Source organism: Coccinella septempunctata, chromosome 4 (assembly GCF_907165205.1).
Source record: "Coccinella septempunctata chromosome 4, icCocSept1.1, whole genome shotgun sequence".
NCBI lineage: Eukaryota > Metazoa > Arthropoda > Insecta > Coleoptera > Coccinellidae > Coccinella > Coccinella septempunctata.
Window position 1 is genome coordinate 40,074,114 of NC_058192.1, and position 27,638 is coordinate 40,101,751.

At 35.6% G+C, this 27,638-nt stretch overlaps 2 protein-coding genes and 1 long non-coding RNA gene across 3 annotated transcripts in view; 2 read left to right on the forward strand and 1 right to left on the reverse strand.

Annotated features, from left to right (window-relative positions):
* LOC123311009 (cryptochrome-1) overlaps positions 1-27,638 on the forward strand; it is a 355,836-nt gene that overhangs the window by 222,717 nt on the left and 105,481 nt on the right. The gene's annotated exons all lie outside the window — the stretch shown is intronic.
* Positions 1,806-9,356, reverse strand: LOC123311008. Its single transcript, XM_044894754.1, has 2 exons — positions 7,756-9,356; positions 1,806-2,587 (listed from the first exon to the last, which is right to left on the reverse strand). Exons 1-2 carry the CDS (start codon positions 9,236-9,238, stop codon positions 2,169-2,171), a joined length of 1,902 nt encoding a protein of 633 aa, XP_044750689.1. The 5' UTR covers positions 9,239-9,356; the 3' UTR covers positions 1,806-2,168.
* Positions 9,544-9,927, forward strand: LOC123311014. Its single transcript, XR_006537418.1, has 2 exons — positions 9,544-9,700; positions 9,831-9,927. It is a non-coding gene; the product is annotated as an uncharacterized LOC123311014 (long non-coding RNA).

Consider the following 27,638-nt stretch of genomic DNA (forward strand, 5'->3'; position numbering starts at 1 on the left):
AAGGAGGTTAGTGAAAATACATGTGGAAACCAAGAAGTAAACAAAAACCGAAATCAACAAGAAAGAATCAGTGTTGCCAACATCAATCAAGACAACGTCCACCAACAAAGGGAAAGAAATAATCCTAACAGAAACAAGATAAAAAACTTACAAACCACAGAAAATATTTCAAAAGGACAAAAATCCGAAGAAGAGAAAGATGGTGCGCATAGAATGAAAAATATTACAGAACAATCTACTGATAGTCCGAGAGCTGGCAGCAAAAACAACTACCTCATAAGTTACCAAAGGTTTGGTTTGGCACTTCGGTTCATTTTAATAATGTGAACTTGAAACCGTCCGTCTGCCGTTCGTAACTAGGGCTCATTTTTGACGTAGAATACGTGGTTAAAATTTCTTGGTTATGATCTGGACCACCCTGTATTTGACAGCGTCTGTTTCGAAATAGCGACCACCCCTGTTGGCAGACGCTTACGATTTCAATTCAGTTAAGATCCTAGACCATTTTGACACAACATTCATCTTTGTAATAATTGGAAAGTTCTAATCGATTTTTTCACATCTTTTCAATTTTTTTTATCCAATAAGGCGACCACTCACGAACGGCAGACGGACGGTTTCGAGTTCACATTATTGAAATGAACCAAAGTGCCAAACCAAACCTTTGGTAACTTATGAGGTTAGTGTTTTTGCTGCCAGCTCTCGGACTATGAGCAAAATGAAGATGATTTCATTTTAGTAGAAAGACGTAAACAACGTCAATTTTTAGGAAAATATATAAACATAAACAATGACACGAACACTTTATATAAGGCATATAAGCGTAAAATCAAATCAAGAAAACATAACGTGGGCACTGGAGGTGAATCTCATGAAATTGGAGGATTTCAATCTATTAAACCAGCCAGCGAGAAGAAACTATGGCTTTTTATCTCAAAAGTGAAACAAACAGTAAAAGAAGTCGAAATAACCAAATATATTAGCGAAAAATCAAACACACCAGAAGAACAAATTTCCGTAAGAAGATTCAATATTACCTCAGAAGTACAATATAACAGTTACATGATTGGAGTCCCAATAAACCTAAAAGAAGCTGTTTATACAAGTGAATTCTGGCCAAGTGGGGTTTCTTACGCTAGATTCAATTTTATCAGAAGAAAAATGTTTTTAGACACTGCTTCAAAAAACTGAAGAACTCAAAGAATATAAATGAAATAACCAAAATTTTAAAAGACACAAAACAACCGAATTCTAACCAACAAAAATTTAAAAACATAAAAGAACCTTTTAGCATTTTACACCAAAACCTGAGATCCATTGGTAACAGCACAGAACAAATAGAACAATTACTAACAGACGAAAAAGATACGCAAATTGTATGTGTATCAGAGCATTGGAAGTCAGAGTCGGAGCTTATATGCCATTCAATAAAGAACTTTAAACTTGTAGCAAAGTTTTGTAGACTCAGTAAACAGCACGGTGGAGTGGCAATATATGTTCGGGACGGTTTCCAGGCAACGGAATTAAAGGAAATAAGTGAGATCTCAAGGAAAGGGGAATTTGAATGTGCTGCGATTCAGTTCAAGAAAGAAAAGAAAAATTGGATACGTATAGTGGTTCACAACAGTGGAAACACAGATGTAATCATATCAGCACTTACACAAATATTGGATAAACTAACTGATGAAAATAAACAGTGAAAAGTCTTGAAAACACTTCTATACTTTTGGAACCATATATTTATATCATATAGGTGACATGTTTCGGCCCTTTTTCGGCCATTATCAAACCATGAATATCTAAAATGTAAGAAACAATGGAAGATTAAAAAGACGCAAATAGAAATGTAAATATAAAATTTGTAGGTTACACATTGGAACGAATAAATAAACAAATGAATAAAAACAACAAAACGAATAAAAACCTTACGATTTTTGGTTCCAAAATTGTCATGATAGTCAGTCATCCAAGTAAAAATATATAAGCTCTTAGTTTCAAGTGAAGTTACAATTAAACATAGTTACTCATAAACAGTAAAACAACAAAGACACATCAGGTCGACCGTCAAAAGTTGAAAGGTGACACATCAACGTCAGGCAGACGGGTGCAATACAAAACTAAATCTTCCGAACACGGACACATAACAGATATAAAAATCATCTTCTTCATCAATCTCGCGTGCTAGGTGATATTAATTTATATGTTTCTTTTATATTATTAGTTAGCATTGCATTGAGTGTGTTATATCGGTTGTCCCGCATATGTTCAAATATTTCGACTTCTTCAAGTATCTCCTGCCTGAACCCGAAGTCGCAATGATGCAACAATTTCACATTGGTGTTAATATCGAAGCAATGTTCTTCATCTCGAAGGTGTGAACCAAAAATGGATTTATTGTTGTTAGGGTTTTTTAGGCTATATAGATGTTCCTTTGTCCTAGTTTTAATTGACCTTCCGCTTCTGCCCACGTATACAGCGTTGCATTCCGAATCGCCACATTCGAGTCTGTAGACTCCTGGTTTCTCAAGGCTGTCCACAGGGGTTTTATTTTTGATTAGGTATTGCTGTAAAGTATTCTTAGATTTAAATATGCAATATGCGATGAAACGGCTGTGTTTACATCGCTCTCTAGAAATTATAGTTTTTTCAAACGTTAAACTGGTGCTATCTATTTGAGATTATAATCAAATGGGGTATTTTCCTAAAACTCAAAAAAAGAATTAAAAATTATTTTTGGAAACCATTTTCCATTGGTTAGTCACCACATAAAAGGTTCCACTCAAAATTCAGTAGGAAAAAAAATATAGCCTTTGAAAAAAAATATGTGAGAGCTTGTGACGTAGAATGCCTTTACTAGAGTCTAGTAATTTTTGTGAATTCGACAACATCGGAACTGATCAAGAGGATATTATCATTAATCTATGGATATTATATAGAACTTGGAACATAAATGCATTTATGTATTTATGTTCCAAGATACAGAATTATATCTTCCTGAAACCGATGACAGTTTCTGACATTGTTTCAAACGTTCTTGTCAGATTGTTATAACTTGTGGAAATGGAGTCGAATTTTTCAAAAGCAAGCAGTGAAAATTTACCACCTGTAAACTTTTTCATATTGATGACTTTAGGAACCTATAAAATATATCAGCAATGCCTTCTTTCATCAACAATAACAGCCCAAGGAAGATCGAATATTAACTGACAATAAACAACCATAGACTCAATAATATATTATCAAGTCTATGGAGATCAGAAAACATTGATGAGAGTCATTGATGGCAATACACAACCATAGACGCAATAATATATGGAGATCAGAAAATTTGATGAGAAAAATTGATGAGTGTTCCAACGATGCCGGATTGTAAAAGTGACGTAGAATGTTTCTGGGAGAATGCCTCCGCGATGTGAATTTCCGTAATTAAAAACAGGCTAAATACAACTGTTAAAATAGAAAAAAAATACTTTTCCATATATTTGAGATATGAGGATTTCGTTGATATATATTTTGAAATTTAGGAAAATACCCCATTGTTCATAAGTGCAAGGAGTTGAAGTTCTATATTTCTGAATAGAACAATAGCAGAAATTTATGCTGAAATACTGAGGATTTGTGTTGATTTCTCGCCGATATTTCCCCTATCAAGGTGACAAAACATTTCATATATTTCACATCTGTCCGGAATTCCTGCTGAAAGACGTAGAAGTACGGGAGCATTATGGTGATTTGTAAAACTTGCACCTCTGGTTTAACCAACAAAACTCCTGGGTTGAAGTGTGCTGGTGTATGCTCATCGTTCTACCATGGGAAGTGCGTTGGCCTGAGTAAGCAGTCTGTTGTGGATCTTCAGTTGCCTGGTGCTTCGTGGTTGTGTCCGGAATGTAGGTTGATTGGTGGCTTCAATCGATCATCCACTTTGATAACCCATGGGGATGAGGAGGAAAATGTCGACCCTCCCACATCTGCTCTCACTTTGAAAATCGTCCAAAAGACTCAAGACGATGTTAGTGAATTGAATAAAAAGCAGAGAGATATGATGCACTCCGTGTCTTTTTGTAGTGATCAGATATCCTCGTTTCAGACTGTCATTAACAATGTAAACGATAAGTTGAATTTGATCGAAAAGTTAACTCAAGAAAACATCTCACTGAAGAGGGATGTACTCAACCTAACCAAAAGGATTGATACTTTGGAGCAACAGCTTAGATTGAACAACCTGGAAATTCTTGGTGTACCGGAAAAACAAAATGAGAACTTGCCGAACGTATTGCAGAAGATTTCCGAATTCATTGATTGTCCTATATCTCCTTCTGACGTTGAAACGTTGTTCAGGGCTAACAATAGTTCTGTTGTTGGAAAACCGAAACCAATCATTGTTAAATTCAATCGGAAAATCAAGAGAGATGAATTCTTGGCTGCATCTAGATTCAAACGGAAGTCGATCGGATCGTCACCTCCCGTACTTAAAATTGATAACATTTCCAACCAACTATTTATAAATGAACATCTGACGAGATTCAATAAGATGTTATTAAATAAAACGAAGGAATTGTCCAGATCACGCAATTACAAGTTCACCTGGGTTAGAGATGGTATTATTTATGCTAGAAAAGAGGATAAATCCAAGGTTATAAAAATTCTGACTGAAAGTGACTTGGACAAGATGATTTAGTTCAGTTTGGTAATTTTCGGTTATTGCGCTCAATCGTGACGGGTATTTCTATTCTGTACCAAAATGTGCGCGGTTTGAAATCCAAACTAGCCAATATTTACAAAAATTCCCTTAACTGTGATTATGATGTTATTTGTCTAACTGAAACGTGGCTCAACGGTGCGATAGCTGATAGTGAAGTTTTTTGCGATGCCTTTGAGGTATTTCGTCGCGATCGTGATGAGAGTAGCTCGACCAAGCGTGACGGAGGAGGAGTTTTGATCGCGGTTAATAAACATTTGTGTGCCATTCCGAGGTCCGAATGGATATCTGATGCTGAGGATCTATGGCTTACTGTGACAAGCAACTCATCCAGGTTCCATCTATGCTGTGTGTATCTCCCACCAGGTGACTTTTTGAGCTTACAAAATTTCTGTTCTAAATTGGAGGACATAATCAATGACCATCCAAATGATTCATTTGTAATTTGTGGTGATTTCAATCTGCCTTCTATTGAATGGCAATATGATAATGTGAATAGTAATTGTATCCCTCTTAATTTTACCGATGTTCATACAAATCATTTCGTAGATACTATGTCATATTGTGGCCTCTCACAGTTCAATCACTATCAAAATTGTTCTCATAATACATTAGATTTAGTTCTGAACAATGATTTTTCTGTTAGAGGATTGAAAATTTCTAAAGAACCTTTGGTGAATGAGGACAAGTTTCATAATACTTTAGAATTTGATTATGTTGGGCGGAAAGTGTTCAGTTTCCAAAAGGAAAGGCTAGCTAAGAAAAAATTTAATTATTCGAAAGCCGACTACGAGCTTATTTCCAACAAATTGGATGAGGTTGAGTGGGACGAGAGGTTTGGGGGTCTGAATACTGAGCAATGTGTTGATGTATTTTATAGAAAGGTTTTTGAATTGATCGAGATGTATGTACCTAAATCATCCTTTAACTCATCGAATTCACCTAGTTGGCTGAGTTACTCAACTTTTAAAGTAATAAAAGAGAAAAGGAGGATTCATAGAAAGTGGAAACGATTCAAAAACATCCTAGACTACCAAGAGTTCAAAGTATTGAGGAGTCGTTCAAAATTTCTAATTGAATCTGACTACAAAAAATATTTGGACTCTGTTGAGTCTTCGATAGGTTCCAATCCGAAACTGTTGTGGCAGTTTGCCAAAAATAAAAAAGGGGCTAAAGCTTCCATCACGGCAATAAAAGAAAAGAAAACGAACAGGGTCATTACAGATCATCAGGACATTGCAGAGGAGTTTTCTGACCACTTCGCTTCTGTCTTCAATCCGTCGAGTCTGATCAATCCTTCGTGCTTTGTTCACGAATACCAGTACGTTGAATCATTTTCTATACCGCCTCAAATCATTCTGAAGAAAATAAAAGATCTGCCAAATAAACCTCCTGGGCCAGATAATTTGCCCACATGTTTGCTCAAGAATTGCGCCTCTTCTTTTGTTACTCCTCTTCACAAGTTGTTCAACAAATCTTTAAGGGAAGGTTGCTGTCCCACAATCTGGAAGACTGCCTTAATTGTGCCAATTCATAAATCTGGAAATAAACAACTTTTGGAGAACTATAGGCCTATATCAAAATTGTGCATCATCGCTAAAATTTTTGAGTCAATCATATATGACTTTTTATATAGTGAGGTTAAGAACATCATCAACGTTGAGCAGCATGGTTTTATGAGGGGTAGGTCTGTCGAAACCAACTTGTTTTTGTATACTAATTTTCTTCTCGAGCAGATAAACGCAGGTCTTCAGGTAGATACGGTCTATGCTGATTTCAGCAAGGCCTTTGACAAAATCGATCACACCATTTTAATTCGGAGGCTTGATGAGGTCGGCGTACACGGTACTTTGCTGAGGTGGATTACTTCCTATATCAATGATAGACGCCAATCAGTTGTTATTGGTGATTATTGCTCTTCCTATAAAAATCTCACTTCTGGTGTACCACAGGGGTCTCATTTGGGACCCCTTCTCTTCAATATATACGTCAACAATATTGTAGACTGCTTCAGATTCACAAAGTTTCTGATGTACGCTGATGATCTGAAAATTTTCTGTGCCATTTCTAGCTTATCAGATTCTGTCAAGCTTCAAGAGGACTTGGATAGACTCTTCAAATATTGCCAAGAACACTCGCTCTTTCTCAACTTCAGTAAGTGTCGTTATATAACATTTTCTCGCAATAAAAACATTATTAAGACCCAATATAAAATAAACAATAATGCCTTGAGTGCAGTCTCTGTAATTAAGGATTTGGGTATATTCTATGATTCCAAACTCATTTTTGATCATCATATTAATTATGTATCCAAAAAGGCTCATAGAATGCTAGGTTTTATAATCAGAATATGTAAAAATTTTCATCAATGTAACTCTATAAGAGCTCTCTATGTAGCATATGTGCAAAGTGTCTTAACATTTGGTTCGGTCATCTGGAACCCATATTATAATATTTACATAAATAGGTTAGAAAATGTTCAAAATAAATTAATTAGGCACATAAATAAAAAATTTCATCATAATACTGTAAACAACAGGGGACAAATCATGAAGAAATTGAAATTGTTGAACCTTGCTGATCAGCGAATGATGAGGGATGTAAAGTTTGTTTACAAGATCATAAAAAATATTTCAGACTGTTGTGAACTTGTCAGTGTGATCTCCTTTAATGTGCCATCTTATAACACACGGAATAAGTTTGTATTTCATATACCCCAAAGTTTCACCAATTATCACCTGAATTCACCTTTGGTTAGATGCCTCAGGTCATATAACTCGTTGTCGGCCCTTGCATCTGTGGATGCTTTTTCACTATCACCAGAGAGTTTTTCGACTGGATTGAAACGATTTTTTATTAATCATAGTTAGGCTATGTAATGATGACTGTTTTTTTTTTGTTTGTGCATCCATTTATATTGTAGAAAAATTTTTATGTTTAATTTTCTCTTTTGCATCGTAATAACCTAAACTGTAATTATTAGTGAGTGCATATAATTGGGTTCGTCCTGTTTTGTACTCCTTTGAATAAATAAATAAATAAATAAAAATAAATAAAGGCAATCTTCGTATTCTCTAGGTTACCCAGGACCCTTGCTATTTTATGAGAAATATTTCCGTAATATGGCAGATTGCAAAATTTATCAGTTTGGCTGTTTGTTGCGGGTTCTGAAGTTGGTTGAACAATTGTTGCTTCAATGGATTGTTTTTGTTTTTTATTTTTAATCAAATTATCTATAATTTCAGGTGAGTATCCATTTTCAACAGCTATATACTTGAGAGTGCTGACCTCTTTCTCGTAGAACTCTTCCTTCAAAGGGATCCTAAGTAGCCTGTTCACATAAGTGTTAAACGCCGCCATTTTGTGGCCCATGAAATGGCAAGATGATTTGTCAATGGTAGAGTCCGTTTGCGTTGGCTTTCTAAATATATCAAATATCAGTTTATTACACTCTTTGATGATCGTGAGATCTAAAAAGTTAATTTTCCCCTCTGATTCCAATTCCAATGTGAATTCTATATTTATATGAAGTGTATTGATCCACTTGAAAAAATCCCTCAGTTCTTGCTCGTTTCCCTTCCAGCCTATCAGAATGTCATCAACGTATCTAACCCAAAAGATTACTTTCTCTTTGAAAGGATTGTTTCCGTTAAAAATTAACTTCTTTTCAAAATATGACATAAACAACTCAGCAAAAGGTGGTGACAAGCAGTTCCCCATGCTTAATCCGTGTTCCTGGACGAAAATATCGTCCCCGAACTTAAAGAAACTCTGATGGAGACATAATTCGGTTAGTCGGTATATACAATCTACCAGTTCATTTGAGATTTGAGAATTGAATAGAATATTCTGGAAGATTTTTAGTGTTTGTGGAACGGGAACCGTAGTAAATAAGTTTTTTACATCAAAGGATGCAAGAATGGTATTATCGGGTATATGTAAGTCCTTAAGTTTTGTTACAAGCTCTGAACTGTTATTGATACTGTAAACTGATTTGATGTTCAAGTTGGAAAAAATAAACTTCGTCAAGTATTTGGAGAGTTTGAAAGCAAGACTACCCGAGAATGATACCACGGGTCTAATAGGTATTCCCTGTTTGTGAACTTTGGGAAGGCCATACAGTCTGGGGGTATTGAAAGACATGGGCAATAAAGACTTCCAATTATTACACAAAACAGGCCCTAGAGAGGATAGAAGGTTCTTGAATCTGGCATTGTATTTGCTAACGAATGTTTCGGTCACTTTTTTGAATCCATTGTTGTTAAAAAATTCCAATACTTTATTCTCATATTCACCCCTTTTGAGAACAACTAGGCAATTGCCCTTATCAGCTCTTGAAAAAAACAAGTTATTTTCTGCGATTTTTTGTCTGACAGATTTTAAGCTATGCTTCAAGGTTAGCAGGAATCTTGGTAACTTGTTTCGGGTTTTCTTGAATCTATCGAGAATAGAAATGATGTGGCTACGGACAATATTGACATTATTCACTTTGTTTACTCTGAAAAAGGTCTCTACGGCGACCACCAAGTCTTCGATCATCTTTGGTTTTCTGAAGGTCGGGATTGAAAACTTCAAGCCCAAGTTCAATAGTTTTATCTCATCATCACTAAAAACCGTATCTGTTAAATTAAGTATTCTCTCATTGAACTTGACGTCATTGGCGATGCGCTCTGAACTATGAGCCGCATTGACTTGGTTCATTAGACGTGTAATAATATAAAAGAAACATATAAATTAATATCACCTAGCACGCGAGATTGATGAAGAAGATGATTTTTATATCTGTTATGTGTTCCGTGTTCGGAAGATTTAGTTTTGTATTGCACCCGTCTGCCTGACGTTGATGTGTCACCTTTCAACTTTTGACGGTCGACCTGATGTGTCTTTGTTGTTTTACTGTTTATGAGTAACTATGTTTAATTGTAACTTCACTTGAAACTAAGAGCTTATATATTTTTACTTGGATGACTGACTATCATGACAATTTTGGAACCAAAAATCGTAAGGTTTTTATTCGTTTTGTTGTTTTTATTCATTTGTTTATTTATTCGTTCCAATGTGTAACCTACAAATTTTATATTTACATTTCTATTTGCGTCTTTTTAATCTTCCATTGTTTCTTACATTTTAGATATTCATGGTTTGATAATGGCCGAAAAAGGCCGAAACATGTCACCTATATGATATAAATATATGGTTCCAAAAGTATAGAAGTGTTTTCAAGACTTTTCACTGTTTATTGTACTCAACACTTCAAAAATGGGATTCTATGAGTTTAACTGATGAAAACCACCAAGTAGTTATTTTGGGAGATTTCAACATAGATATGTTGAAGGAATCTAAGAAAAATCAGAGTGGCTGGGTTTCCTGGAAGAATACAACATTAAACAAACAATATTTGGGCGAACTAGAAAAACAGCAACTTCAGCAACATCACATATATACACTTATAATTAACTAACATCATCGAAACACACATTTCAGATCACTCCGCTCAGAAAATAACTTTTGAATTGGAAAAGACACATCACTTTGCATACAGAAGAATATTTTCTGAAAGAAATATTGAAAAGCTCAAAGAGTACTTAGAGTCTCAAGACTGGTCCCCTGTTTACACCATAGATGAAAATAAGGTGGATGAACAGTTCAACACATTCCAACAAATCTTTTTGAAACATCTAAATTATGCATGTCCTTCCATAAAAGTAAATTTGGACGCACGTCCCAGAAATAATGAAATGAATAATGACACTGTGAAACAATTAAAAACCCGTTTGGATTTACTACATATACTGAGTGAAAGAGATTCAAAGATATAAAAATGAATATATAGAGGCTAAGATGAAATATGATAGGGAATTAACAAAACAGAAAAAAGAGAAATATTGTAAAATAATATGAAACTCAGATAACAAGAACAAAGCTTTATGGACAGTAGTGAATTCATTGAAACAAAAACCTGTAAGAAACACATATCCATTTACAACAAATACAAAAAAAATGGCGCATGATTTTAACGATTATTTCGCTAAAGCTTCATATAATTTGACGAAAACAAACATAAGGGATAACCAAAATTTTAAATCAGAAAAAAATTTGATAGATCATTCAACATACAATTAATAAATGAAAAACAACTTAAAAAGATTGTAATACATATGAAGAATAAACATAGTTATGGAATAGATGAAATATCAAACAGTGTCATCAAGAAAACTATAGATGAGATTATCGATCCCCTAACATATATAGTGAATAACTCTTTAAGAAAGGGAATTTTTCCAGAACAGCTAAAAGTAGCTCTGATCAAACCAGTTTTCAAGAAAGGAAATGTCAATGATTGTGGAAATTACAGGCCGATCAGTTTATTGCCATCCTTTTCGAAGATCTTTGAACAAGCGTTCTGTAACCAACTTATGGAGTTTCTAATGGATAATGCAATTTTCTCAGAATGTCAACATGGATACCTGAAAAGCAAATCAGTAAAAACAGCTATATAGGATTTTGTGAAAAAAATCACTGAAGCATTTGAAAATAGAAATATGGCTTTTGGTCTGTTCATTGATTCAAAAAAAGCATATGATTGCCTTGACAGCACACTTCTAATTGAAAAATTAAAAACTTATGGAATAGATGGACCAGCACTGAAATGGATAACCTCCTACTTCGAAGGGAGAACACAACAAGTGGAAATACAATTAGAAAATCAGGTGGAGCATTCTGATAAACAAGAAATAATTTTAGGAATACCACAGGGAAGTGTAGCAGGCCCAATCTTTTTCATATTATATATAAATGATTTTGGCGTAGACAAAACATGGAGGGATAAAAGAATATCAAGGATAGACTATGCAGATGATAAAAATGTCCTTTTGGTGGAATCACTGTGGCCAGACATATTAAATACAAATAAAACAACTATAATGTCATTTCACCCAATGAATTCAGGTATTGAGGACCCAGGATAGGTAAATATTAACACCATCAAATATAATCTATCAGATACCACAAAATTCCTAGGAGTATATCTTGACAATGAACTAAACTGAAAAAAACACATTCACTATTTGGAAGAACGATTACATCCCACAATATATGGGGGGTTCAGAGCTGAAGTGAACCAAGTCCATTCAGCCTAATTTTGAGTTGAATGGCTTAGAAGTTGTCTATCACCAATTAATTCAAAAGTGAATTTCTAGAGTTCAACTGATGAATATTGACATTTTTTTATAAAATTAGCACATAAAATAGAATACTGAGAATTGGAGCAACAATATCAAGAGAAGCAATAACTCGATTTTTGACATCAAGCGGTACGTCTTCAGCTATCGCCTCGTTTCGATGTCGTTCGCCGCCCAAATGCGAGAATGACTGTGCACAGAATGCCAGTCGTATAGATTTTGAGCGATATATGGAATTCTACACGTCACAGAATCCCACTGCAGGTCCCAAATTTGATCCCTGTGGCAGCTCAAGGGTCAAGTCTGTCGTATACGAATACATGTTATCCACGTAAACCCCTTGCCTTCGTTCGCTCAAAAATGAATCGATCAAATTTAGGGCTGTGGAATTGAATCCGTATCTCTCCAGTTTAAAAAGCAGCTTATTCCGATCCACACAGTCGAAGGCTTTTGACAAGTCAACGAATGATCCCAAGCAATGTTCACCTTGTTCAAAACAATCGACAGTAGAGTCAATTAAGTGAATAATAGCATCGACCGTACTTCTGCCTTTTCTGTATCCAAACTGATTTTCTGAGAATAAGTTATTCTGTTCAAGTAGCTTACTATCTGGCCTGCGATTACTTTTTCAAGAATCTTGGAGAACACCGGTACAACTGAAATGGAACGACAGTTGTTTTTATACTTACGATCTCCTTTTTTATGAACTGCGATCACTCTAGAGATTTTAAAGCAATTTGGGAATTTTCCTGTCAGTAGATATTTATTAATCAGTTTAGTAAGCGGCATAATGATAGAGCTTATATGAGGTTTAATTAAACGATTTTTTTGGTAGAATTCTATTGCAACGTGAGTTGCTGAAGGTCGTTTTGAGCAATATTTCTAGCAATAGTAATTTGAGCTATCTATGTTATAAAATAGAATCTCAGTTACGTGCTGTAGAAACACTCACTGTTACCTCAGATACTTGTTCTGCTATATTACATCCCCTAATTGAGTCTTGCCTTCCGGAGGATCTCATACGAGTATGGCAGAGGAGTTGTTTTTATGATACCGATTCTACTCTTAAAGACCGTCTAGGTAAATTAATGAGTTTTCTCAGAAAGGAAGTAGAAAATGAAGAGATAATAACTTTAGCTACTTCAGGATTTGATATTCAGGACAAATTCAAGAGGAAAAATCATGTCCCCAAACATATTTTGCCAACAGCGTCTGGATTGATGAATAATAAATTCCAAAGAAAATGTAACTCCTGCAGTGGAAATCACTCGAGTGAAATTTCTGCAGACGCCAAGAAGTGGAATTTATTCGACAGTAAAAAAAATTGATTGAAAAAGCATGCTGTCATCAATGCCCCAAATATAGACATAATATTTCCAAAAATTGTCGTGTGAATGTTACATGTACCATCTGTGCTGGAAGACATCTTGTCATGATGTGTTCAAAACCCGAGGTTCACAAATCGAAACCCTCAGGAGCAGCACACACAAATGTGGAGAACAATTTATCAAATAGTTGTTCTTCTGAAGTTTTCCTACAAACTTTAGTTATCAACTTGAAAGGTTCCAAGAAATCTAGGCCAGCAAGAGTGGTTATCGATACTGGTTCTCAGAAGTCTTACATAACAAAAGCAGTACCTAGCTGAAGACATGGGTTACGATTGTTTGCGACAAGAAGAAATAATTCACGCACTTTTTGGTGGAACAAAAACCAATGTTGTCAAACATAAATGTTATCGCATCAGGATGAGTACACTGATTCCTTGTTGAAGAAACTCAAGATAGATGGTTATCATGATGGGTATGATGAAGTTTTCAGGGAATGGTTAAATGAAGATATCATTGAAGAAGTTCCTCAATCAGACTTTTTGAAAGAGGGACATTATTTACCACATGGTGGTGAAAGAAAATAGTGCCACCACAAAAATAAGGCCAGTTTTTGATGCCTCTGCTCGAGAGGAGAATCAACCATCCTTGAACCAGTGTTTGGAAAAAGGAGTTGATTTGATCGAATTGATACCCTCACTTTTGATGAGATTCCTTTTTGTTTTTGATGGGTATGATGAAGTTTTCAGGGAATAGTTAAATGAAGATATCACTGAAGAAGTTCCTCAATCAGACTCTTTGAAAGAAGGACATTATTTACCACATGGTGGTGAAAGAAAATAGTGCCACCACAAAAATAAGGCCAGTTTTTGATGCCTCTGCTCGAGAGAAGAATCAACCATCCTTGAACCAGTGTTTGGAAAAAGGAGTAGATTTGATCGAATTGATACCCTCTCTTTTGATGAGATTCCGTTTTTCGAAATTTGGAATGACATAAGAAAAGCCTTTCTGCAAATCAGCTTAAATGTCGAAGAACGAGATTTTTTGCGGTTTTTATGGTCGAATGATACCGGAGAGCTTAAAACGTATCGTCACCGAAGAGTAGTTTTCGGAGTTACTTGCAGTCCATTCCTCTTAGGAGCAGTAATCGAATACCATCTGAAGCATTGCCTCAGGAACTCTGAAGAACAAGGAACAAGATCAATAATTTCAAAGCTTATCGAAAGTTTTTATGTTGACAATTGCGTAACGAGCCTGAATATTACTTCATTCAAGTCTCGACGAAATTATTTGCCGATGCCAAATTTGATATTCGAGGTTGGAAGCATACGGCATTTGATGATTCTCTGATGAATACCAACTCATACTCAGTTTTGGGACTTCTCTGGAATAAGAACTTAGATACGTTGCAGTTAAATTCAGAATGGTTCCGAGAAATCAATATTGAAACCGTTCATAAACGAGTGGTTTTATCCAACGCAAATCGATTCTTTGATCCTATAGGATTTTCTTGTCCGGTGTCTCTTTGTCTTGAAATATTGTTGCAGAAGATTTGGAAAATCGACTGGGATACCGAGGTTCAAGACGACATCAAAAGTAGTTTTTTGTGTTGGGTTGAAGAAATTCCCACACTTCTAGGTTTGAAAATGCCTAGATGGTTTTTTAGATATATAAGTAGATAGGCAACAAGAGTTCGAACGCAAAAAGGGTAGTTTTTACATGTAAATTCTCATAAGGAATTCTAAGGTCCATTTTGGAGAAATCGGTCAATTTTGAAGTCCCGTTCAAGGTTCAAAGTCATTCTGTAGGCGAGTCTGAGAGGGTGAGAGGAGAGTGGGGGAGAGGGTGACGGGTTTGATGATGAGGGGTGTGAGGGTGAGCGGGTTTGAGATTTTGTTTCATACTTCTCTAAACGTCAGGATTGGAACTCGGGACTTTTGTGTTATGAGATAGATAGATAGGTAGGTACCTTAGCGTGTATATTAGAGATACGTCATGCCTTTTAGGGTGGTAATGAGGAGATATGTCGCTAATCAAATAATGTAGAACAGCTGGATGCTTTCATTTTTATTTTTCAAATCATGGGTAAAAGAGTGATGGTGATTCATTGATTGAAACCATGTGAAAGAAAAATCATTTATTTTATTCACAGTAAGATTGTTATTTGTTTGATGAAAATAGAGTTATCGCTAAAAGAAAATTTAAATCACATAGTCAAAAATTTTTCCATCATTGAAATCTTCTTCTTTGGTTCATCATATTCCTCAATCTTGCGTTTATTGAGTGAATAATGACCCCACAGTAGAGTGTTGAATGTTCCGTTTATCGTCGTCAGGACTTAAAGCTATTTTTTCCTGCGTCAGGGAATACACATGATGTTCCTCCGCCTGAATTGAATTTTGAGAAATAATTTTATGTTTCCATGTTTCTAAACATTCAATGTAATCGAAACATATTCTGTTCTTAACGATTGATTTTTTAATACCCTAAGCTTTCTTAGTGGTACCATAATTTCAACACATGGATTCAATTTCATAAGCTTCATACTCTTCTTCCACCCATTTTTGTTTTTTCACATTCAGAGCATCCTTAGAAGTTTTCACAGCATACAGTTTAGATCTGAGACCAACATAATCGGACATAGGTATTCCATTGTTTTCATTCTTCATCATTCCTAATATCTTTTTATTAACTTGAGGAATATGGAGTATTATTCTTGGGATATTCTGAGGTATCGAATATTTCATAACAGTCAAGTTTCATTCTTTCATAAGGATCTTCAGAGACCTCATAAATGACAGAATCGGTATCTGTGTATAAGATGGTACAGCCAGCACTGAAAGCTTCATTCATGTAGTGGTAATGGAAGTCATAAATAGTAGTTTTAGCCAAATCCAAGATACTCATTTCCACATAAATTGGCTTGTTTAAATAGATCTGCAGCTTTCGCATTTCAACAGCTACAAAGTTCTCAATGAAAATAACAGAGTTCTTGAATTCAGGTTTCCGCCCCATATCGTCCTTTCCATTTTGTTAGAAGGCGGACATTAACCCTTTTCCGAATATTCTCCATCGTTTTTCCTGTAACAATAGAAAAGAATATGTTGATATCTGTATAGGAAATCATATGAATGTAATTTGAATGGATATAACAACTTACCAAAAACAGCGTTGTTCATCACTTTAAAGAATTTCTTCTCGATTTCATTTTCGGCATTCTTTCTCAGATCCGTATTGAGGTTGATATAAGACTTGAGCCATGTAGATTGCTTGAACTTGAGCACTCGATGTATTTTTGTTATAATCAAGCCATTCTTCAATGCTTGTTTCAGATTTCTATAGTGGATGACATATTTCTTCTTTTGATATAATGTGGCCATAAGTTTTGCATTTTGCTGAGATGCATAACATGGTATTTGAGTTTCAGAATTATAATGTTCTGGGCAGAAAAGTAGATCTTTGTGTTTTTCATGCAATTCTCTGGGATACACGAGGTCAACTTCTGAAATATATCCTTCTGGAGTATCATCCGGGATTTGGGTCACAGCGATATTTTTATCACACCATTGAAAACCGCCGTATGGTAAACATTGTGACATTGCCCATCCATATTGATTGTTAACATCAAAGTACATGAGGTAATTTTCTGGTTCAGTTTCATCATAGTTGGGTATATATTTGTTGTTTGCATGTGCTCGTCGTTTACCACATACTTGACTAAGACCGCCCCGAAATCCTCTTTCAACAAACAAAAACATATCAACATCTGTGAGAAGTTCTAATTCCTATTTTCATCATTGCATCCCACGTTTATCCAGGTAAAGTAAAATAATGTGCAGGATCTAATCCATGAGTGCTATGGCAGCTCGATCGAAATTGTTTAAATACGTCAGCCAGCAATAGAATGTCAGTTTTCATGTAGAGATCGCTGTATTCGCCCAAATAAATTCTGACATTTGAATTTATTCCACACAAGTTGTGCTCTCTCATATCTTCTTCGTGGACATTTTCCACCATCCAATTTGTTATAGAAAGCTTCAATAGGTGGAAGAGAAGTTTCATCGAATCGGTCATAGGAATCGATATAATCATATGGCATTACCCCTTTGTTCGTAAGAAGACTGATATGTTCTTCGGATTCCTCAGGAAATTGTGATTTCAAGTTCGGAAACTCTTCTAAATAGGACGCCAGTTTGTCTAAAGAGGAAGCCATGAATCGGAAACTATCAATGAATCGAAAATTAATGTGATAATCATCATAGTGTTTGGTGAAACTGATATATTTCTTCTCAGTTATCGGTAACAAATCGATTTTCCCTTCCATTCTTGTGGCAATATCTTGTATCAGAAAATTAGCGTCATATCCACTCAGGTTGTGAAATACTACAGGAATCATGTGACTATCCTTTTATGTAATTTATATCACAACCCTCATGTGCTGCTCCACGGTAATTCTTTTCGGGGATAAGATGATTTAAATCTCTTACTTTTTTATTTTCAGGTTTGAACATTTCTTCACAAATATGACAGTGAGTTGCTTTCCGAAATTTGACTTCCTGTTTTGGCGCCATAGCGATATCGTAGAGACATAGGAAAATAGCCGAAAATTTCCGAACATAGCCGCAGATTTCCGAAGATAGCCAAAGATACCGAAGATACAAAACGTACACAAAAACGGATATAAAGCGGATACGAAGTGAATATAAAGCGAGTACACAACACAGTTAAGCTGTGCAATACAGTTTCAGGCAGCTGAACAGGCAGCTTCAAAACAGCTTCAGACAGACAGCTAAGCAGACAGCTTTAGCACAGCTCCAGACAGCTTCAACACAGCTCCAGACAGCTAAGCTGACAGCTGTTATTAAGGGTATAAGCGGATACAATGTGGAAACTTGTGGAATATATAGGAAAGAATTCAGTCTACCAAATAACTTGAACTGTCATCTAAATGTATATGAAAAATTGACCTCTCTTGTCTTGTATGCAGGAGAAAAATCAATACATCAATACAATACTTTGAAAAAACACCTCATCAAGAAACCTGACGCAATTCATGATACTCTGAGAGAAAACTATAAAAAGATCTATTAGAAATATAATGTGGTAGACCGCAGGATGTAGAAGGTAGTTATCCAACATCGAATACTAGATGTTCTCATGAAGTTAGTAGTGATGAATATTTTACCGAAATAAATTATATAGTCGAGCTGCGTACACTGCATAGAAAATATAATATGCTCGTCGGAAAAAGTACAATTTTTGTTGGAAGAACTATGAGAGCTTGGTGTCATTTATTAAAATGATAGTAGCAGACTGATAATATGATGTAGGAATCATACTTTTCTGATAAATATTGAAACTAATACTTAATAACGTATATCCTGAGCATTCACATGCAATAATTCATATCAGTCTTCAAGTCAAGTCTTCAATTTAGTTTGCTTGCAACAAGTTTGTGATTAAAACACAGAGATAAGAAGATTGGTCTCAGAGAAAGCCTTGGACTCAGTAAATCTCCATATAAACTGTCATCAATAATGAATATTTATATAAATAAATAATGAGAGATTTAAAGGCTTCACCTGATTCTTGAATTTACGGAAATTTATGAGATGATATAATTTCATCTAAAGATTTTTTCTGTATAACAGATACCTACTATTTTCATTTCATCAATAAATCTATCGAGGTCAACCAGGCGGTTCTCTAATAGCCATCGCATGCAACAATTTTCCTACTTACCCATATATACCTAGTATATAGCAGATGACAGCCCACTTTTCAGATGGGTCTTACAGACATCTCAATACTGATACTTGACCCTCGTAAGAGTTCTCTAGTGTGCTTTCGTTAATCGTCGTCCACCCTTTTATACCGCTTAAGCGGAACCTGTATCGAAATCTATCAGAACATAATCTGAATGTTTTATAGCCAGGCGGCCCCTCAGGATTCTAAGACACTGCACAGAGATCTGAGGTTTAGATTATTATCATATAGAAAGATTGATTTTAATTGATAATATGGTAAGATATATTAGAATATGTACATAAAAACATGAAATACATAAGTACTCACGTGGTATGATGAGTTGAGATTGAAAGTTATGGTTTTTTTCAATAGGAAGAACAGTCCCTACGTTCAGATAGGAGAACTGAAAAAAAAACATTTATTTAGCCTTTATGAATTCAAGAAGATGTGCTAAACAATAATGAAGATACCGCATAATTTTCATACGTAAGTTTATTCCATTATCAGCAGATCGAATGAATGCATTTCTCAGTCCAGATTTTCTCTTAATCCTGCGATATCTCCGAAATCATGCATTTTAGGGAAAAACTAAATCAGAAATCACCCCCTACCGATTTACCACCTAATGAATAAGATAACAAAGTTTCAAAAAAAAAACTGGCGTCCTATTTAAAAGAGTTTCCGAACTTGAAATCACAATTTCCTGAGGAATCCGAAGAACATATCAGTCTTCTTACGAACAAAGGGGTAATTCCATATGATTATACCGATTCCTATGACCGATTCGATGAAACTTCTCTTCCGCCAATTGAAGCATTCTATAACAAATTGGATGGTAGGCAATGTCCACGAAAAAGATATGAGAGAGCACAACTTGTGTGCAATAAATTCAAATGTCAGAATTTGGGCGAATACAGCGATATCTACATGAAAACTGACATCTTTGGCTATCTTCGGAAATCTGCGGCTATGTTCGGAATTTTCGGCTATTTTCCTATGTCTCTACGATATCGCTATGGCGCCAAAACAGGAAGTCGAATTTCGGAAGGCAACTCACTGTCATATTTGTGAAGAAATGTTCAAACCTGAAAATAAAAAAGTAGGAGATTTAAATCATCTTATCCCCGAAAAGAATTACCGTGGAGCAGCACATGAGGGTTGTGATATAAATTACATAAAAGGATAGTCACATGATTCCTGTAGTATTTCACAACCTGAGTGGATATGACGCTAATTTTCTGATACAAGATATTGCCACAAGAATGGAAGGGAAAATCGATTTGTTACCGATAACTGAGAAGAAATATATCAGTTTCACCAAACACTATGATGATTATCACATTAATTTTCGATTCATTGATAGTTTCCGATTCATGGCTTCCTCTTTAGACAAACTGGCGTCCTATTTAGAAGAGTTTCCGAACTTGAAATCACAATTTCCTGAGGAATCCGAAGAACATATCAGTCTTCTTACGAACAAAGGGGTAATGCCATATGATTATATCGATTCCTATGACCGATTCGATGAAACTTCTCTTCCACCTATTGAAGCGTTCTATAACAAATTGGATGGTGGAAAATGTCCACGAAGAAGATATGAGAGAGCACAACTTGTGTGGAATAAATTCAAATGTCAGAATTTATTTGGGCGAATACAGCGATCTCTACATGAAAACTGACATTCTATTGCTGGCTGACGTATTTAAACAATTTCGATCGAGCTGCCATAGCACTCATGGATTAGATCCTGCACATTATTTTACTTTACCTGGATAAACGTGGGATGCAATGATGAAAATAGGAATTAGAACTTCTCACAGATGTTGATATGTTTTTGTTTGTTGAAAGAGGATTTCGAGGCGGTCTTAGTCAAGTATGTGGTAAACGACGAGCACATGCAAACAACAAATATATACCCAACTATGATTAAACTGAACCAGAAAATTACCTCATGTACTTTGTTGATAACAATCAATATGGATGGGCAATGTCACAATGTCTACCATACGGCGGTTTTCAATGGTGTGATAAAAATATCGCTGTGACCCAAATCCCGGATGATGCTCCAGAAGGATATATTTTAGAAGTTGACCTCGTGTATCCCAGAGAATTGCATGAAAAACACAAAGATCTACTTTTCTGCCCAGAACATTATAATTCTGAAACTCAAATACCATGTTATGCATCTCAGCAAAATGCAAAACTTATGGCCACATTATATCAAAAGAAGAAATATGTCATCCACTATAGAAATCTGAAACAAGCATTGAAGAATGGCTTGATTATAACAAAAATACATCGAGTGCTCAAGTTCAAGCAATCTACATGGCTCAAGTCTTATATCAACCTCAATACGGATCTGAGAAAGAATGCCGGAAATGAAATCGAGAAGAAACTCTTTAAAGTGATGAACAACGCTGTTTCTGGTAAGTTGTTATATCCATTCAAATTACATTCATATGATTTCCTTTACAGATATCAACATATTCTTTTCTATTGTTACAGGAAAAACGATGGAGAATATTCGGAAAAGGGTTAATGTCCCCCTTTTAACAAAATGGAAAGGACGATATGGGGCGGAAACCTGAATTCAAGAACTCTGTTATTTTCATTGAGAACTTTGTAGCTGTTGAAATGCGAAAGCTGCAGATCTATTTAAACAAGCCAATTTATGTGGGAATGAGTATCTTGGATTTGGCTAAAACTACTATTTATGACTTCCATTACCACTACATGAATGAAGCTTTCAGTGCTGGCTGTACCATCTTATACACAGATACCGATTCTGTCATTTATGAGGTCTCTGAAGATCCTTATGAAAGAATGAAACTTGAGTGTTATGAAATATTTGATACCTCAGATTATCCCAAGAATAATACTCCATATTCCTCAAGTTAATAAAAAGGTATTAGGAATGATGAAGAATGAAAACAATGGAATACCTATGACCGATTATGTTGGTCTCAGATCTAAACTGTATGCTGTGAAAACTTCTAAGGATGCTCTGAATGTGAAAAAACAAAAATGGGTGAAAGAAGTGTATGAAGCTTATGAAATTGAATCCATGTGTCGAAATTATGGTACGACTAAGAAAGCTTAGGGTATTAAAAAATCAATCGTTAAGAACAGAATATGTTTCGATTACATTGATTGTTTAGAAACATGGAAACATAAAATTATTTCTCAAAATTTAATTCAGGCGAAGGAACATCATGTGTATTCACTGACACAGGAAAAAATAGTTTTAAGTCCTGAAGACGATAAACGATATTTGGTGCCCGGAACATTCAACACTCTACCGTGGGTTCATTATTCACTCAATAAACCAACCAAGGAAGTAGATTTCAATTTTGAAATAATTTTTGACTATGTGATTTAAATTTTTTTTAGCGATCACTCTGTTTTCATCAAACAAATATCAATCTTACTGTGAATAAAATGAATGATTTTTCTTTCACAAGGTTTCAATCAATGAATCAGCATCACCCTTTTACCCAAGATTTGAAAAATAAAATGAAAGCACCCAGGTGTTCTACATTATTTGATTAGCGACATATCTCTTCATTACCACCCTAAAAGGCATGACATATCTCTTATATCAACGATAAGGTACCTACCTATCTATCTATCTTGTAACACAAAAGTCCCGAGTTCCAATCCCGACGTTTAGAAAAGTATGAAACAAAATCTCGAACCCGCTCACCCTCATACCCCTCATCATCACTCTCCTCTCACCCTCTTAGACCGGCCTACTGGATGACCTTGAACGGGAATTTTCAAAATTGACCGATTTCTCCAAAATGGACCTTAGAATTCCTTATGAGAATTTACATGTAAAAACTACCTTTTTTGCGCTCGAACTCTTGTTGCCTATCTACTTATATATCTAAAAAACCATCTAGGCATTTTCAAACCTAGAAGTGTGGGAATTTCTTCAACCCAACACAAAAAACTACTTTTGATGTCGTCTTGAACAACGGTATCCTAGTCGATTTTCAAGTTTCAAATCTTCTGCAACAATATTTCAAGGAAAAGAGACACCGGACAAGAAAATCCTATAGGATCAAAGAATCGATTTGCGTTGGATAAAATCACTCGTTTACTAACGGTTTCAATATTGATTTCTCAGAACCATTCTGAATTTAACTGCAACGTATCTAAGTTCTTATTCCAGAGAAGTCCCAAAACTGAGTATGAGTTGGTATTCATCAGAGAATCATCAAATGCCGTATGCTTCCAACCTCGAATGTCAAATTTGGCATCGGCATTTAATTTCGTCGAGACTTGAATGAATTCCTATTCAGGCTCGTTACGAAATTGTCAACATAAAAACTTTTGATAAGCTTTGTAATTATTGATCTTGTTCCTTGTTCTTCAGAGTTCCTGAGGCAATGCTTCAGATGGTATTCGATTACTGCTCCTAAGAGGAATAGACTGCAAGTAACTCCGAAAACTACTCTTCGGTGACGATACGTTTTAAGCTCTCCGGTATCATTCGACCATAAAAACCGCAAAAAATCTCGTTCTTCGATATTTAAGCTGATTTGCAAAAAGGCTTTCCTTATGTCAGTCCAAATTTCGAAAAACGGAATTTCATCAAAAGTAAGGGTATCAATTCGATCAAATTAACTCCTTTTTCCAAACACTGGTTCAAGGATGGTTGATTCTTCTCTCGAGCAGAGGCATCAAAAACTGGCCTTATTTTTGTGATGGCACTATTTTCTTTCACCACCATGTGGTAAATAATATCCCTCTTTCAAAAAGTCTGATTGAGGAACTTCTTCAATGATATCTTCATTCAACAATTCCCTGAAAACTTCATTATACCCATAATGATAACCATCTACCTTTAGTTTCTTCAACAAGGAATCAGTGTACTCATCCTGATGCGATAACATTTATGTTTGGCAACATTGGTTTTTGTTCCACCAAAAAGTGCGTGAATTATTTCTTCTTGTCGCAAACAATCGTAACCCATGTCTTCAGCTACTGCTTTTGTTATGTAAGACTTCTGAGAACCAGTATCGATAATCACTCTTGCTGGCCTAGATTTCTTGGAACCTTTCAAGTTGATAACAAAAGTTTGCAGGAAAACTTCAGAAGAACAACTATTTGATAAATTGTTCTCCACATTTGTGTGTGCTGCTCCTGAGGGTTTCGATTTGTGAACCTCGGGTTTTGAACACATCATGACATGATGTCTTCCAGCACAGATGGTACATGTAACATTCACACGACAATTTTTGGAAATATTATGTCCATATTTGAGGCATTGATGACAGCATGCTTTTTCAATCAATTTTTTTTACTGTCGAATAAATTCCACTTCTTGGCGTCTGCATAAATTTCATTCGAGTGATTTCCACTGCAGAAGTTACATTTTCTTTGGAATTTATTATTCATCAATCCAGACGCTGTTGGCAAAATATGTTTCGGGACATGATTTTCCTCTTGAATTTGTCCTGAATATCAAATCCTGAAGTAGCTAAAGTTATTCTCTCTTCATTTTCTACTTCCTTTCTGAGAAAACTCATTAGTTTATCAAGACGGTCTTTGAGAGTAGAATTGGTATCATAAAAACAACTCCTCTGCCATACTCGTATGAGATCCTCCGGAAGGCAAGACTCAATTAGGGGATATAATATAGCAGAACAAGTATCTGAGGTAACAGTGAGTGTTTCTACAGCACGAAACTGAGATTCTATTTTATAATATAGATAGCTCAAATTACTATTGCTAGAAATATTGCTCAAAACGACCATAAAAACCGCAAAAATTCTCGTTCTTCGACATTCAAGCTGATTTGTAAAAATGCTTTCTAGCAATTGGACTGGAAGATGGAGAATCGATTGGAAATTCAATCCTCCAACGTCTGCCTGGTAGGAAGGTTGGTGGGAAGGGTTGATGAGAATTGTGAAAGATTTACTACGAAAAGTATTAGGTAAAGCCAGCCTATCCTTTGAAGAGTTAACCACCACCCTTTGTGACTGTGAAGCTATAATAAATTCAAGAACACTTACATATTCTCTTGAAGATAGCAGGGACCTTGTTCCGTTGACTCCTGCCATGTTTCTTAGAGAGATCCCGGAATGTGGTGTTCCAGATTTGGATTCTATTGATAGTTCAGATTTGAGAAAGTACTTAAGGTAAAAGAGGATCTTCATAGAAGATTTAGGAGTGAATACTTGGGACAACTGAAATCATCATCCAAGCATCATTTCAAAAAAGACATTAGTGTTGGTGATATTGTATTAATTGGATAATACAATTTGAAACGACTGGATTGGCCACTTGCTTATATGGAGGAGTTAATACCTGGTCGTGATAACAAAGTAAGACTGGTGAAATTGAGGACTACGAAAGGAACAATTTTGAGACCTCTTCAGAGGATATATCCCTTGGAACTAAATTGTAGCCGTGATTTGGATATTTCATCATTAACAAGCAAAGCCGATAAATATAGATATGAAACTGAAAAGCGATTCGAAAGGGAAAATGTGTCAAGGACGCACAGAACATTGGAGAGCATATGGGGGAGTTTCAAGAGCATAGTTACCGAAACTACACGTAATGTATGTGGAAGTTATAAGAAGACGAATAAGAGAAAACAAACATCATGGTGGACAAGCGAGATAAAATATCAGGTGAAGATTAAAAAGGATAAATGGAAACAATACCTGAGTCATAAAACAGTGGAAAAATATGGGCGATACAAACAACAAAGAAAAGTAGTAAAGGAGTTGATTGAGAAGAGGAAGAAATGGGAAGAATTTGGGGAAAAAATGGAGAAAGACCATAAGAGTAATCAAAAGCTGTTCTATAGAGTTCTTAAAAATGCGAGAAAGACACCAAGGAATGATAATGTGATGATGAAGGATAAAGATGGAAACCTGCTGAAGGAAGATACTGCAATAATGGAAAGGTGGAGAGGATATTTTGACGACCTACTGAATGAGGAGGGATTTGAGAGGGATGTAGAACAGGAAATTGGGGAAATACAAGAATTAAGTGAGGAAGAGGAAGGCATATCAATGGAAGAACTGAAGAAAGCGATAAATACCCTAAAAAATGGCAAAGCAGCAGGATGTGACAGAATAACAGCAGAAATGTTGAAATACCTAGGAGAAAAAGGAACCGAAATGCTATTGGAAATTGTTCAGAGGGCATGGACAGAAGAAATAGTACCACTGGATTGGCAAACATCTTTGATAGTACCAGTACACAAGAAGGGGGATGTGCAAGAATGTAACAACTATAGGGGTATCACTCTGTTGAGCTCAGCTATGAAAGTTTTTGAGAGAATACTGGATGGAAAAATAAGAGAGAAGATTGAAACAAATCTAGAGGAAACGCAAAGCGGCTTCAGAAAGGGAAGAAGTATACAAGACCACATATTCACGTTGAAAATACTGATTGAGAGGGCGAAACAAAAAGATGGTAGGATATACATGGGTTTTTGTGGATTTGGTGAAGGCTTTTGACAGAGTTAAAAGAAGGAAATTATGGAAAATTCTGGAAGAGAGAAAATGAACAAGAAAATTGTAAGACTTGTTAAGAATGTGTATGAATTGAACAGGAATAGAATTATCAGCCACAACCGAACATCTGGAGAATTCAGTACAAAAATAGGTTTAAGACAAGGAGGTAGTTTGAGCCCTGTGCTGTTCACAATATTTATGGATGAGATTCTGAAGGAGTGCAAAAGAAGATCGAAGAAATTTCAAGTCGGGTACAGAAACTTAAAGAGAGTGGTCATATCAGAATGTGCCTTCGTGGACGATATTGTTATCGTTGCTGAGAGTGAGAGAGATCTACAGACAAATATGGACATCTGGAATGCGGTGTTGAAGGAATTCGGAATGGAAATGAACAAGGAAAAAACAAAAGTTATGGTGGTGAGCAACTCTCAGGAAATCGTTGACGTACAGATAGAAGGAGTAAGATTGGAGCAGGTGACATCTTTCAAATACTTAGGAGTGCAAATAGAAGAAAATGGAAAACAAGATCTGGAAATAAACAGTAGATTGGAAAGCACATTGAAGATATACCATGCCATGAATGAGAACTTCCTGAGTAGGAAAGAAATATCAAGAAGTACTAAGATGAATGTATACAAAGCGATTTATAGACCAATACTTACATTCGCGTGCGAATCGTGGGTACTTGATAGAAGACAGAAAAGCAGGATGCAGGCAATGGAAATGAAATATCTAAGAAAAGTGAAGGGAATAACAAGGATGCACAGGGTGAGAAACGATCTTATCAGGGAAGACATCGGAATAGAACCTCTGCAGGATTTTATAGAGAAGAGACAATTGAGTTGGTGGGGACATCTGAATAGAATGAATCTCGAAAGACCTGCTAGAAAAGTATGGGAAGCAAAGGTTACGGGAAAAAGAAGGCGCGGAAGACCGGTTACTACCTGGGACAAGCAAATGGGGAAGATAATTGGAGAAAGGGGACAAACTTGGGAAAGAGCAAGGAAGATGACAGCCAACAAGAAGGAATGGTCGAAGTTCGTTTACGAGGGAAGAATTTAATATTTGTTTTTGTTATTATACCCTACACCATTTCATGGTAGAAGGGAATCGATTATATATATATATATATATATATATATATATATATATATATATATATATATATATATATATATATATATATATATATATATAGTTATAAAGT

Excerpts from the sequence above, each read along its gene's own strand:
- LOC123311008 (XM_044894754.1), bottom strand. The coding sequence starts at position 9,238 with ATGATCGAAGACTTGGTGGTCGCCGTAGAGACCTTTTTCAGAGTAAAC. Across the intron at positions 2,588-7,755 it reads AGAGAATACGAAGATTGCCT|TTAAATCTAAGAATACTTTA; the intron begins TTATTTATTTTT and ends CATATTGCATAT.